This window comes from Cervus elaphus, chromosome 29 (genome assembly GCF_910594005.1).
Source record: "Cervus elaphus chromosome 29, mCerEla1.1, whole genome shotgun sequence".
NCBI classification, from domain to species: domain Eukaryota; kingdom Metazoa; phylum Chordata; class Mammalia; order Artiodactyla; family Cervidae; genus Cervus; species Cervus elaphus.
In genome coordinates this window covers 62,146,260-62,161,569 of record NC_057843.1, presented here as the reverse complement: position 1 = coordinate 62,161,569, position 15,310 = coordinate 62,146,260, and the positions used below count along the sequence as shown (strand labels likewise).

The window sequence follows — 15,310 nt, the reverse complement described above, 5'->3', positions numbered from 1 at the left end:
TCCCAGAGGGTGTACAGAAATAGAAGAAAACAATTCTCATCTTGAATTTTCTTCCAGTCCCTATGCTCTGTTAGTACTTTCAGTTCTGGAAATCTGGGTTTTAGAGAGGTGGTGGTTTTATCAAAAAATCCTTTCCATACGATGATAAGCTCATTCTCAGTCCTGAAGAGTCTTTTGTAATAAGAGTATTCTTCTCTGAAGGTCAGAGAAGTGCATTGTCTTTTCCAGGTAAATTGATTTATCCATTTTTAGGATACAGTGAAGAACAAAACACAGATGACATCACTTTTTAAAGGAAATTCTTGCATGATCAAGTAACTAATATGTAAGAAAAAGTATAAATTGCAGCAATTTTTTCTTATTTTCTATGGTTGTTTTTACTGACAGAATTTGATTTAAGGGATTTGTATTATTTATATTTGAATTCTTTGTTTTTGCATAGAAGTTGTTTTCTGAAACATGTCTGCACCCACCATATTTTGAGTTATTTAATGAAGAACGTTGTGACTGTTATAATGTTTCTTTATAAAAGCGGATTGGTTCTGACTTGTCCAAAATGGGTTGCACTGGTATAGGAAGGTTTTATCTGAGCAAGTTAAGGGTTATAGTTGCTTCCCAGTGCTATTCTATACTTGGTCCTGTTTTTCCCCTCTCTTTGAACTTGTGGTTCATTATAATGCTTCTGGGAATACTAACAGTGAGATGTGCCTTGATTGATACTCAGCTTCAAGGCTCTTACAGTGCCTGTCAGCCTCAGCTTATTTTCTCTGGGGACCTTTCATGTCTCTTAGCTCCTGGCAGCTAACTGCAGACCTCTGCGTTTCTGCTGCCTGCCAGTTAATGCAGAGCTGAGAGTGGAGCACTGGCCCCGGGAGGAGCAGCGCTGTGTCCCGCGGCCTTGGGACTTCGGGGGAGGCTGGTTTGTCAGTCTGGATCATAAATGGCGGGAACCTTGTGCCTGGTACACACTCATTTCTGCTACAGGAGACACACAGGAGTCCTAGGTGGTGCCAGTAGTGAAGAACCTGCCTGCCAAAGCAGGAGACTTAAGAGACGCGGGCTTGATCCCTGGTTCAGGTAGATCCCCTGGAGGAGGAAATGGCAACCCATTCCGGTATTCTTGCCTTGAGAATCCCATGGACAGAGGAACCTGCAGTCCATGGGGTCACACAGAGCTGGATATGACTGAAGCGACTTAGCACGCGTAGGAGACACGTAGTTTGTGAAGGGCTTTGACAATGTCCCAGTAGAAAGGCGGGTAAATGAAAGATTCAGCAAAAATACAGTAAGCTGTTGCTGCAGAACTCGCACATGTAATGGCAGTTGAGAACAGTAATGCCATAGAGAAGATATATCCTCTACTGAACCGTCTTGTTTTTTGTGTAGAAGTATCTATTCAAGCAGAACATACTTTTAAAAATTAACATCAATGTAGATTTCTAATGAGATTTTAGTTCCCCATTTCTCTAAAATTGGTAATTTGCATGTCAATACAAAATTATCACGAATGAGCTTGCTGTATTCATATTTGAGGGCCAAAAAACGTTGCATTCTTGGATTTGTAGCTTAGGGGATTTGGACCATTTGTGAATGATCCTTGAGCAGTCATATAATAATTTTTCTAAGTTACTGATTTTACTGATTTTATCCCCTTCCTAAGAACCCAGTGTTTCAAGTCAATGCCTAAGGCTAGTGATTGGTTTAGCTTAGCGTTCATATCTTGGCCCATGTTTATTTTTCCCTATTCATCTCTCATTCTACTCTTCATTTTATCACATGTTATATGGGAGGACATTATTAATGCTTATTAATAATTTAGGATTTGTGAAGAGATAGTTACAGTTGTTCCCAGTTACCAAGAGTCTACTGCAAATAGGCTGACCATATATAATATATAATTTATTGCCAAACTGGGACCCTTCTGAAAGAGAGTGGTGCTATTAATAATATTCCAGGGCAAAAAGCATATACTGGATTTGTCTCAAGCAACCTAGAATATATGGCCAACTAGAATGTATGGTCACTGCTAACTGTACTTCATGTTACTTGCAGTATAGAATATGAATGGGAAGCAGTATGATGTGATTTAGGAATGCTAGTGTGGGTACTTTGTGAATGGTCCTAAAAGCAAGCTAAGGAGTTAGGCTTTTATGCTGTGGACAGTGAAAAACCATTGGAGATTTTTTTTTTTTTAGGGGCAGAGGAATCGATATATGCAAAGCAGAATTCGAAAAGGTTAGTCTGGATTCTGTGGGTAGGTTGGATTGAAGGGAGATACTGATTCAGGGAGTGTCATTTAAGGCTCTTTTCAAATTAAGACCACTCAAGTGGTCTTAATGTACTAAGAAAATGTATTTATTTATTTTAAAAATTATGCTGAGAATTTTAATAATTCACTTCCAACATGTGCTATTATTGATGTTAGCTGTATTCTAAAGGAGATCCTGTTGGGTTGACATCTTGTTCAGTTAATGTTTTTTTCGAAAGAGGGATTGCACTGGGGCTTAGCAGTGAGCGCCAGAGTATTTTATGTGTGTTAGTATCATAGCATGTTTACATGTTAATCTCACACTGAGAGAAGGTGAATAATAAATATTCCCAAGATTTATTTCTAAAATACTTTTTTAAAATCATGTAACTAACTTTTCATTGTATCTTTTTTAAAATTGATATCTAATCTAGAGAGAATTTTAATTTTGCAGTAACTCCCATTTCCCTAACCTACATTTTTCCTTTTCCTTTTTTTTTTTTTTTAACATGGGTCTTTAGTTTTTTATTGACACAGTCTGTATAAAACATTTCTTTTGGTGATTACCAGTGCTCTTTTCATTTCCAAATCTGAAAACCTCTGCTTATTCCTCTTCATAGTTGACTATTCATTATAACAAGTAATATCTGCATAAATATACCTCGAAGAGCCCCTTTAAATTCTGTATGAAGATAATCTTTTTCTTTGTTGCCTTCATAAAGATTTTATTTTTCCTCAGAGCCTATATTCCTACAGAAAAAATATGGAACGTTCATGAATTTGCGTGTCATCCTTGCGCAGGGGCCATGCTAATCTTCTCTGTATCGTTCCAATTTTAGTATATGTGCTGCCGAAGCAAGCACTATTTTTCCTTTTTCTATGCTTGCAGAGCAGGTTGGGCTTTGCAGGGGGAAAAAAAGGCATTTTCTGCCAGGAAAACCAGACAAAACAGTATGGAAGAAGGAATTAATCTTTGAAGGATTGATTATGCAGTAGTGGATAGGAGAAAAGTAACTGGCTACTGAGTGACTTAAAAGTTGCTGTGGAAATACAGCTGGGGCACTGGTTTCACCAGCCAGTTAGGTGGTCATAAAGGGTGCAGAGACATTAAAGGGAAGGCAAGCTTTTTAGTTCCCAAAGATATCTCAGTATTTAAAAACCATCTAATGAAGAACATATTCTTTACTTGCTGAAGAAGAATCTCCCATTTATTAATTTTAAAAAAAGTTTGTACAGTTTGAGAGGTTACTTTCCATTTACAGTTACTGCAAAATACTGGCTGTGTTTCCTGTGTTGTACAATATATCCTTGAACTTGCTTAAGATTGAGCTTACAACCAATATACAATGATTGGCAATGCTTCTTAATTTTCTTGGCAAGAAAATGAGCTAATGAACTGGAGAGAATGACCAATTTGTAAAATATTTCAGAAATTTGTGTCTGTATATTTACATATGTTGTAAAATTTCATCATTAGAGGGCTAAATTCTCCAGGACTATTAAGATGTATTGAAGATTTCTATGTAGGCTTTCGTTGTTTCTTTAAGAAAAATTTAAAAGTTAACTTCAAGTGTAAATTTTAAAAAATGATTTCCCTCCTTCCTGTTTTAGAGCTACTTGTCTATATTTTACTTAAGCACTATAGCATTTGACACATAAAGATGTTTCCCCAGAAGAATCTTGTTTCTGCCCATGGCTGACATGAAAAGAAACAATTTGTCAGACTAGTGGGCTTGCTAACAATTCAAATAAACCACCTGTCTTTCCCTTCATGCTGTGTATTTAATAGAAATGTTAATGATAAACTGCCTCCTTTACACCCTGTGTGAGGAGAGATGACTGGGTCGGAGACAGTGCTCTTGCTTTGGGCCCCCACAGACACAGCCGTCAGCAGGTCTGGCTGAGCACCTGCATGCTCCTCAGCACCATGCTTCTGTTGTAATAGTTATCTGTTTAATACAGCCAAATTGATTGTGCCTAATTTTTGTCACTGTCTAGCTTGTAAAAAGCATTTAAGTTTAGAATATGCTTCTCTGTAAACATGTATTTTGATAGGCAGTGACTAACTCTTCAAAAATGGGCTTCCTTGGCTTACACAGCTGAAGATCATGATCATATCTGTGTGACTCACGTTTTTCTCCACTCCGTACCGCCACCACTAGCCTGAGAGCTCTTGAGGTAGAGCGTGCATATCATGCCCTGTGCTTTTGTGCCCTGAGAACCTAGCAGGCACTGTCAGTGACTGTTGAGTTATTTAATGACTTGACTTTGATAATGACCAGCTTTGTTGTTTTATGATATTTTTATGTGATCTTCTTGAATTTTTTTCAACATACAATCCATTCTAAAATCTTGCTGTATTAATACTATTGTTAGAAACAAGACAACAGACCCCAAGTAGAGTTATTTATGCTAAGCTCCATATCACCAAACCGTGGCTTCACTTAATTACAGTCGAGGCTCTTCCAGAAATGAACTCTAAACCAATCAGGAGTCACCTGATTAGCAACTGTTAGGTGATCTGCCAGATAGACCCACCCAGTGAAGGTGCTCAGTCATGTCCAACTCTTTGCAACCCCACGGACTGCAGCCTACCAGGCTCCTCCGTCCATGGGATTCCCCAGGCAAGAGTACTGGAGTGGGTTGCTATTTCCTTCTCCAACCATCCTCTAAAGGAAAGTGAGTTTGCAATAACCAACCAGCTTTTTCCCCTTTGCCTCGTATACTGTCCTTGTTCCTTCTCCCCTCTGTCTGTGGAAGTCTTTCATTTTGTCCACCTCCTTGAGGCTCTTTTCTCTGCTAGATTGGATGCTGTGTGATGCAAATTTATTTCTGCTCTAATAAACCCTTAAACATTTTAATGTGCCTCAGTTTATCTTAAAAAAGTTTGTATAGTTGTCTAGAGCTAGTCATACACTGATGTGGGAAAAGATTTGTTAATTGTGGTATGGGTAGTAAGTAATGACTAGTGAGGGAAATCTGAGCTTTCCAGTTGATTTTCAAGGTATTGAAAATAGTGAAATTAGTATATAAGTAAAATATTTGGGGATTTTAAATTATCTGGCTTGCTCTCAGGAGAGTATAATTTATTGGTTGCTAATAGAAATAATGTCAGCTATTGACTACTGTTATGGTAACTTGAAAATAAGACTAGTATTATTCTCAAGCTTTTTCTAAGAAAAGAATGAATTTATAGAAATATTTCAAATAATTATGGGCTTATTTAGCTATATCAATATGTGTCTTTATATTACTTAGAAATTGAGTTGTTGGTGAATTATAAAATTTTAAATCGTAACTGTTGTGAGTACCAAAAGCATCCGTGAAATGAGTGGGCAGAAGAATGTCTTTGGTACCTTGATCAGGGTCTAATGTTAGTTGTCATTTGATAAAGAGCAGTGGTTCAGTGAATGAATTGAACAAAAAACTGTCCAGATATCAAATGGAAGCAATTTAAATCTCCATTGACAGAGGAATGGATGAGGTACATGTGTTACGACGGAATATTACTCAGCCGTGAAGAAGAATGAAGCCGTGCCAATGCGAGCAGCGTGGATGCACCCAGAGACTGTCACACTGAGTAAACAAGTCAGACCGAGAGATGAGGTCATGTGATAGCGCTGGTATGTGAAACCTAAGATGGCACAAATGGGACTTATTTACAGAACAGAATTAGAGTCACAGATGTAGAAACAGACTTATGTTACCAGGAGGGCGGGGGAAGATAATTGGGAGATTGGGATTGACATGTACATACACTATATGTGAAGTAGATAACTAAGGGGATTGCCTGGGGGACAGTGGTCAGGATGCTCCACGTCCACTGCAGGGGACATGGGCTTGATCTCTGATCAGGAAACTAAGAATCCCACATGCCACACTGTGTGGCCAAAAAAACAAAAAGAATTGGAAAAAAAAAAATAGATAACAAATAAGTACCTAATGCATAGCACCGGGAACTCTCCTCAATACTCTGTAATGGCTTATATGGAAAAAGAATCTAAAACAGGGAAAGACTAGAGATCTCTTCAAGAAAATTGGAGATATCAAGGTAATAGTTCATGCAAGGATGGGCATGGTAAAGAAGAGAAATGTTAAGGACCTAACAGAAGCAGAAGAGATCAAGAAAAAGTGGTAAGAATACACAGAAGAACTATACAAAGAAGTCTTAATGATAACCATGATAACTGGATAACCATGATGGTGTGGTCACTCACCTCGAGCCAGACATCCTGGAGTATGAAGTCAAGTGGGCCTTAGGAAGCATTACTACGAACAAAGCTAGTGGAGGTGATGGAATTCCAGCTGAGCTATTTCAAATCCTAAAAGATGATGCTGTTAAAGTGTTACCCTCAGTATGTCAGCAAATTTGGAAAACTCAGCAGTGGCCACAGGACTGGAAAAGGTCAGTTTACATTCCAATGCCGCTCAGACTACCACACAAGTGCGCTCATTTCACATGTTAGCAAGGTTCTGCTCAAGATCCTTTAAGCTAGGCTTCAGCAGTATGTGAACCAAGAACTTCCAGGTGTACAAGCTGATTTTGAGGAGGCAGAGGAACCAGAAATCAAATTGCCAACAATTCATTGGATCATGGAGAAAGTAAGGAAGTTCCAGAAGAACATCTACGTATGCTTCATTGACTATACTAAAGTCTTTGACTGTGTGGATCACAACAAACTGTGGAAAATTCTTAAAGAGATAGAAATATCAAACCACCTTCCCTGCCTCCTGAGAAACCTGTTTGCAGGTCAAGAAGCAACAGATAGAACCAGAACAACAGAACGGAACAACGGACTGGTTCAAAATTGGGAAAGGAGTACGTCAAGGCTGTATATTGTCAACCCTGCTTATTTAACTTATATGCAGAGTATATCATGCAAAATGCTAGGCTGGATGAAGCTTAAGCTGGATTTAAGACTGTCAGGCGGAATATCAACAATGTCAGATGTGCAGATGATACCCCTCTAAAGGCAGAAAGTGAGAAACTAAAGAGCCTCTTGATGAGAGTGAAAAAGCTGGCTTAAAACTCAACATTCAGAAAACTAAGATTGTCGCATCTGGTCCCATCACTTCATGGCAAATAGATGGGGGGAAAAATGAAAGCAGTGACAGATTTTATTTTGGGGGGCTCCAAAATCATTGTGGATGGTGACTGCAGCCGTGAAATTAAAAGACACTTTCTCCTTGGAAAGAACAGTATATTAAAAAACAGAGACATCACTTTGCCAACAAAGTTCCATGTAGTCAAAACTATGGTTTTTCCAGTAGTTATGTATGGTTGTGAGAGTTGGACCATAAAGAAGGCAGAGTGCTGAAGAATTGATGCTTTCGAATTGTGGTGTTGGAGAAGACTCCTGAGCGTCCCTTGGACTGCAGGATCAAACTGGTCCATCCTGAGGAGAGCAGGCCTGGGTGTTCATCAGAAGGACTGATGCACATCAGCATGCACAGTCCTGCTTGTACTTTGGGGCCGTTTGTAACGTTTCAAACTTTCTCTTACAGCTTGCTGCCAAAGTAGACGTGTGTCTCTTTTAAATCAAATACTCAATTTCTCCCTTTATCCTCCATGCTGATTTTTGTATGTATTCCTTCCTTGGTTGAGTTTATTTTTCATGGACTTGTTCAGCAATCCCACCAAATATGATGCTGAAGCATCCCTCTTTCACTCATTGTATATTATCAAATTACTTATTGCTTATTATTACTTATTACTTATTATTATTAGAGACCATGCATGATTTATTTGATTTTGTCTTTGTTACTTAATGCTTGTTTCTTCATTAGAAATAAACTTTCTGAGTGCAGAAACAAAGAAAAAAACACATAGTGTGTTAAAGATGGAACCTAAAAATAAAATATACTAAACATTACTTTTTAAATAATATAACTTTTTAAAATAACCAGTTGTTAGTTTAGTTTAAAATCATGCCTTTTCTTTGTTTTGTAGATGGCAATCAAATTTTCTTTGAATTTAGTGTCTTAAACACGTTAAAGTGGACACACTTATTTTACCGACTCTTACTCTCCTCTTTATAGCCTCTCACCTTCACATTGTTACCACCTGCATGTGAAGACCAGGCAAGAAGGGCTTTTGGTTAACAATTTGAAAAGTCTTTCTTGAATTCTTCTTTTCAGTATTTTGTTCTGTCTTAGAAGCATGGTGGGTTAGAATCAGCAAACTTAGCCTTGGTTTTATATTCTTTCAAGACTATTAATAATCTGGCAAACTTTTTCTAGTGGCAGCAGAGATACAGTTGTTGAGAATATTAATTTGAAAGAGTGAGTACGTTTTTAATTTTGAAGATTCTTTAGAAACAGTGTCTTTTACATATTTAGGAAGCAGCACAGGGACTCTGATGACCCGTTTCCAGGCTTGAGTGGTACCGCTCTATTTCAGTGATCCCGTGAAGAGTTAGAGTCGATCATAAAGATTGAAACCAGCTGGTAAATTTTGTAACTAGTGGAACCAACTTAGTTCATAAATTTTCCTTCTAGACTTTTAGCATAATTTGCCTTTTGTAGAAACATTGATTAATTTCACGTTTTTTAAATTTCCAGGTAACTTGGGTTCTTACTCCTGTAACAGCTGAAATAACAAGTCTTGATACAGAGAATATAGATGACATTTTAAGTAAGTACCTTCATATTTTTAAAGTATGCTTGCTTTTCTATTAAGAATTAGTTTATATACAAAAACAAAATAAAATCTCAGTTACCTAAAACAGTTGAGGAGCCAGCATTCTGATTAATTCCATGGTGTCTCTGTGTGTGTGTGTGTGTGCATATGTATTTAACTAAGCACTTTTCATTTTAGTTTTTAGTAAAATGTCTTAAAATGTGTAAGTCTGCTTTCCTGTTACAGGTGAACTTTAGTCTTGTTTTGTTTCTCTGCCTTGTCATAAACACCACTCTTAGAGTATTTTCTTGCTTAAAGACCAGCAGTTTCCACTGTGCTGTATTATGTTAATGACCATAGGACACAGTCTGCAATTTTTTGGTACGTGTGTCTTTTTTAGCTTTTAACTATATCACGTACTCTGATCTCTTTTTTTGTCATTGATCCAATTAAGCTTAGTAAGTATTTTTGCTTGTTTGTTGACAGTGTGATTGTAGATTCAATTAATTTGGGGGAAGACATTTCTTCTTGTTTTTAAAAGAAGTAGAGGGAAGGTGAAGATGTGGTTAATAGGAAAATCACAACTTAGGAGATTTAAGAAAATGTATTGTGGGTAAATGATGTCTCTTTTTTTTTTAAACATTTCATTTCACCCACTGGTTTGAGCAAAACTAAAAATAATGAGAGATAAAAGTGTTGTTCATTGACCATCATATGTTGTCTTATGTCCTTGGAACTGGCTTAAATACTAGAATATCTATTCCCACATTGTGGGATTTCTTGGGAGAAACTTGAGCCTGTATCAGTGTCACATGGAGGACTTACAGTATCAGTATTGATAGGCCTGCGCCCAGTTTCTGATAGAAATCGCTAGACCCAACCGAAGAATTTGCATTTCTGCAAGTTCCAGTGTGATGCTGGTGCTTCCGGTCCCAGGAATCAGAGTTTGAGAACCACACTGCGTTAGTGAATAGTACGTGGATAAAAAGTGCTTTAAAGATATTAAATAAAAAAGGAAAAAGAGAATTGAAACACACAAATCATCTTCACCCCTTTCATCTTTCACATTCTAGAATATCTTTGTGGGTGTGTGTGTGTGTGCGCGCGCGCATGTGCAGTTTACTGAGTACTGAGCTTTTGTTAGATTTAGGCAAGAGGAGCAGACATCTTTCTCCTGTCTTCACATCTGGATATGCAAATAATTCTGAGTTAAATTTTGCAACAGAGAATGAATGTTAAAATGGTAGGAACCAGAAAAGGTGCATCTTACGCAACACTGTTATTTGTAGATTATTGTTGCTACCAGGTGGTGTCTGAGTTTTAGAAATAGCTTAGCTAGACAAGTCTGTCCTCTGAAATAGGGTTTTATTGGTTAACCAAAAAGTTTGTTTGGGTTTTTCGGTAACATCTTAAGGAAAAACCAAGTGAATTTTTTGGCCAATGCAACATTTGCAGAGCTAATTCTCAGTTATTTATGAATATGGAAGGTCAAAAAATGGATTATAAAATCCAGATCACTCCACTTCATTTTTTATGAGAGTAGGCTATTGAGTAGCTTACTTGCCTGATCTGAGCTTGATTCTCTATTTACTTTATATTCATTCAGTGGCGGTATTAAGACGGAGGATATAGAGAAAAGGAATAGGGACTCCCACAAATTATGTAAGCCATTTTTGATGCTATGTACAGGTTTCTGAGTGAGAGATAACTTAATAGTTACTGTGTATTTTTAGTGAGCCTTTAAAATAGAAAAGGCTACGATGAAAACCATTATCTTGAATTATGTCATAATTATGTAGATACAAGTGACTGAGGTTGTTTGGTTTTGTTTTTCAATTTCAGACAATGCTGATGTTGCTTTAGTAAACTTTTATGCTGATTGGTAAGTAATACCTTATTTTGGCGGGGAGGGGTGCGTCATTAAGGGTTTTGGGGTTATTTTGGTTTTTTGCTTTTAACTTTCTAGAGGTGATTTTTCTTTGCTAGAAAGGAGTAAGTAGGGAAGCCTCTTCCTTCTGTGAGACAATACTCCATAAACAAATTTAATAATTCAGGTTCATTCATTCACAGATGAAGCAACTTAATTTGGTGAGCATTTGTTTGAAGAGAGAAAATATACCTGATTCCATCATCCCACATTTTAAAATAAAAGCAGGATACAGAATAACTCAGATTTCTCTCTTTCTCAGCCTGCCTCTCTCTGTCTCTCACTAACGCATGCACACACACACGTACATATTGCAGTTCTCTATTTTCCCTGCTGAGGAAGCAGGGCAGTGTTTGGAGGTGAGGATGGGTGTGGCAGATTTAGAAGGAAAAATAATGCTGGTACTTTGTAACACATGCCATCTACCACTACTTCTCGGAAGCCTCTGCTCCTTCCCCTGTCTGAATCAGACTCTGTCTTTTGTGCTCACGTAGTTCCCTGTGTCCCACTTTCTTTTCTCACGACATTGTTTTCTCTTCAGTCTCTGTGTTCCAGCAAACCAGTTTTGAGGGCAGAGATGAAGTTTTTCTTAGTGCTCCCAGCACTGAGCACAAGGGCACAGCGTACTGTAGATGTTAAAGAATGTGGCCGGGGGGAGGCAGAAGTGTGAACCAACTCACATCATCCTTATTCCTAGGCAGTCTGCATCTTCTGTGACCCTCAGGCTTACCACCTAGCAGGTGCCTCCACCTCTGCTTCAGGCCACACGTCGTCCTGCAGTTCACCTGCATGTGTCTGAACAGTCTTGGCTTATTTCCTCTGCTTCTGGTCTGACCTGTCTCCATTCTTTTCTCTACAAAGTAAGCCAGAGTAGTCTTTCCTGAAGTGCAAGTTAGATGAGTTTACACCTCATCTTCAAAACCTTAAATGTTTCCCATTACTTTTAAGTACGTCCCTTACCTCGGCCCGGAAGGCCCCTGGTGACCCGATTCCTTCCTGCCTCTGCCGCTGTGTCTCTTGCCTCTCTCCATTCCCACATTCTGTTCTGTTATGCTTCTGTAATCTGTGTTCTTTCATCACTGACCTTTAATCATGGCATTTCTCTGTCTGAATGGCTCTCTCCTCTCACCCACTTGTTTACTTCATTAAGTCTGAACCATTCCTTCAGGTCTTAGATTAGATGCCACTTTCTCCAGGCCACCTTCCTACATCATTCCCCTACCCCTACTCTCAAGTACAGTTGGGACCCCTTTCTGTATCTGCTCGTGACCCTGCGTACTTAGCCAGTCATAACACCGTATGCCGTGGCTTAGTTGGTGCCTCCCTCCTATATCATTAGCTTTGTGAAAAGTTACCACATCTATCTTTTTTTCAACATGAATCACCAAGCACTTTGCAGGACAGTTGGCAGATAAGTGCATAATAAATATTTACTGGATCAACAATGTATGGTATCCATATTTAAAGAACTTCAGTAGAAAATCCATGGCTGATTCATGTCAATGTATGGCAAAAACCACTACAATATTGTAAAGTAATTAGCCTCCAACTAATAAAAATAAATGGAAAAAAAAAAGCCAAAAAAAAAAATAAGAACTTCAGTAGAATGTTGAAGATAATACAGAGAAAATACCATTTATAAAATGTACAACAGAAGATAGCAGTTTCCAAAGTAAATTAGGATTGTCCAGATGTAACATTAGCCACAGAATGTGGTAGAAAATTATTGAATTCAGTCCACTTTAAAAGTAAACAGGTCCAGAGGAATATTTTCCCATACATGACTAGATTGTGGCAGAGTTAAAACTGTTGGATTGGCAAAAAAGTTCATTTGGGTTTCTCCATAAGATGGTGCAGAAAACCGGAATTAACTTTTTGGCCAACCCAGTAGAATGCAGTTACCTTGATGGAGGGGTGTTGTGTGTTGTAAGGAAGAGAAACAGAACATGCCACCAAGCTTGTTGTGAAAAAGCAGATTGGAAATGTGGTCTAACTGCAGTTATTTGAGAAACATGTTACCAAAGAATACTTGGAGTTGTACATAAATTAATGCTGTTTTATTCAATGGAAAAAAACGTGGATAACTTGACGTAGGACTTAGACTTACACTGTGTGGCCTCAGAGTCAGGATTCTGAGCTCCCTCTGGGAGCCGTGGCTGTGGCACAGTTTAAGGAAGAATTCTCTAATAGAGTTGCCTAAAAATACACCTGAAGGGACAGCAAACCACAGTAGAACTTAATAACGCTGTTACGCGCCAGGTTCTCTACGTGCATTGTTTTTAATTACCCTCCGGGTAGGTGTTACAGTTTCCATTTCAGGTGAGGAAATTGAGGCTCAGAAAGGTCATACAGCTAGCACGTGATGGAACTGGGATCCAACCTCAAGTATGTCTGACTCTGAAGCTTATTTTTTTTCCCACTAGGTTATGCTAGTAAGTGTCCTTAAATTGTCCCCTCATAGACTTTTGCCCCATTTGGTTGATTTGTAAAGGGTTGATTTCAAGCACTAGATACGGAGACTGGCTTCGGTGACTCTTAAGGCCCTGTTAACAGACCTGCTTGCTTTGGTTGTGTCACGTTTGTAAATGTAACTTTATATTGCAATTGAAGTTTTATTTTATCTTCCCCTTTCACCTTTTGGTATTATAACTGATCCTGTCTTAAACATGAATCTGTGCATAAGTGCTTATTGAGCAGCAAACTGGACAATCCAGAAAGGAGCCCTTAATATCTCTCTTTTCTTGCCCTTAATTCAGGATTCTTTACGAAGCCATATCCTAATTTCTTCAAGAAATCATCATGCAATCCTTACCCCTTGCCTCCCTGGCCCTCTAGAACCCTGTCTTTAGCAAACTGTGGGAACCCAGAAACCTGTGACCCTAGCCTGTCCAGTTCCTCCATTCTACCAACGTATTCATTTAACAGAAATCTACTAAAATGCTTATTAGAATATGTAGTCTCAGAATAAGACACGGTCCCTGATGTCTGCACACCCCACCCACCTATCCCAGATGGGAGAGATTTAAGAATGCTAAAAGAGGAAAGAGCCACTTGAAAGCAAGAGATTGAAGATACAGATTGTGTCTCCTTGGTATTTTCTAGGACATCTCCTTAGGAAGTCGGGTGAGTGGGCCAGAAGAGTTACATACAAAGAGAAATAGGGAGGAAGTATAAAGTTTGTATCCTGTCATAGACGTTATATTTTTCTTAAGTTATAATTAATATGTATGACCTAATTGCACTGCCCTGGCTAAGACAGTAAAGAATCTGCTTGCAATGCAGGAGATGTGGGTTCTATCCCTGGGTTGGGAAGATCCCCTGGAGAAGGGAATGGGTATTCACTCCAGTATTCTTGCCAGGAGGATTCCATGGACAGAGGAGCCTGGTGGGCTACAGTCCATGGGGTCGCAAAGAGGCAGACACGACTGAGTGACTGACATTTTCTTTCTTTGACCTGATTATGTGGGTTGGAGTTCACAGGCTTCATTTAGGTTCATTTCCTGATGGAAAACGGCTCTGGAAGCAATAGTAGGGATTAAAGTTGTGTTCTTCTTCTTCTTGTTGTTGCTGTTAATAAATGCTCAAGGCCTTTTTCATATGAAAATAACCACTCTGGCCCAGCTGCTTGTGTGCTGATTCTGATTCTTCTCTTTCTCATCAGGTGCCTTTAATGACTCAAAGAATACATTTGTGAAGTAGTTGGCTTGATCAAGGGGCAACCCGAATTAGAAGTCTCATGTTTCCAAAATATTGTGGGGTTTGTGGCCCCTTTTAAGAGTGAAGGCAGAGCAGAAAACTACAGACAGAGGGAACATGGACAGGAAGTCTCCTTTGAGAATTAAAAAATTTTGCTCCCTAACTTAGTATATTTGATAGCTTATACATACAAAAGCCCATTTGAATGAGCGGTAAATTTTCAGAGGAAACAGTTCAGTCTACACCATATGCTATTTTCATATTAACTTGCCTATGAGATTTGATTGAACTTGTCAGGTGAATCAGTCTAATATTTGCAATAAACTTAGCATTTTAAAGACTTTGTAGTCTAAAAATATGTTCATTGTTTAGAGAAGCTAATTTCCTTTATAAATGCTTGAGACTTAGTAATTACAGATCCTAGTAGATACATTTTAGAGGACTTATCTCACACTTGTTTCACTGCCTTTGTGAGAGATCCATCTTTAAATTATTTGTATAGTCTGAAATGGAATAGTCTTTGAATGTCAAATTGTTTTCATCTCCAGTGAATGACATCAGGAATCCTGAATTAACAGTGTGATTGCTAATTCTGTTTATTGTACATAATATAGTAAATACTAAATATAAACAGACAACAACAAAAATAAAATTTTATTGCTTCTACTTTTCAGTTTTAATTGGTATCCTTTTCTGTGCGTAGGTGTCGTTTCAGCCAGATGTTGCACCCAATTTTTGAGGAAGCTTCCAATGTCATTAAGGAAGAATACCCAAATGCAAATCAAGTAGTCTTTGCCAGAGTTGATTGTGATCAGCACTG

General features: G+C 38.3%; 1 protein-coding gene and 1 non-coding gene across 2 annotated transcripts in view; one reads left to right on the top strand and one right to left on the bottom strand.

Moving 5' to 3' along the window:
- Window positions 1-15,310, top strand: part of ERP44 (endoplasmic reticulum protein 44) — a 92,276-nt gene that overhangs the window by 29,658 nt on the left and 47,308 nt on the right. The window contains exons 2-4 of the mRNA XM_043890786.1: window positions 8,810-8,882; window positions 10,710-10,749; window positions 15,194-15,309. Coding sequence (XP_043746721.1) covers window positions 8,810-8,882; window positions 10,710-10,749; window positions 15,194-15,309 — 229 coding nt within the window. The remainder of the gene's footprint in view (window positions 1-8,809; window positions 8,883-10,709; window positions 10,750-15,193; window position 15,310) is intronic.
- LOC122686405 lies at window positions 3,005-3,111 on the bottom strand. The gene has a single exon (XR_006338765.1). It is a non-coding gene; the product is annotated as a U6 spliceosomal RNA (small nuclear RNA).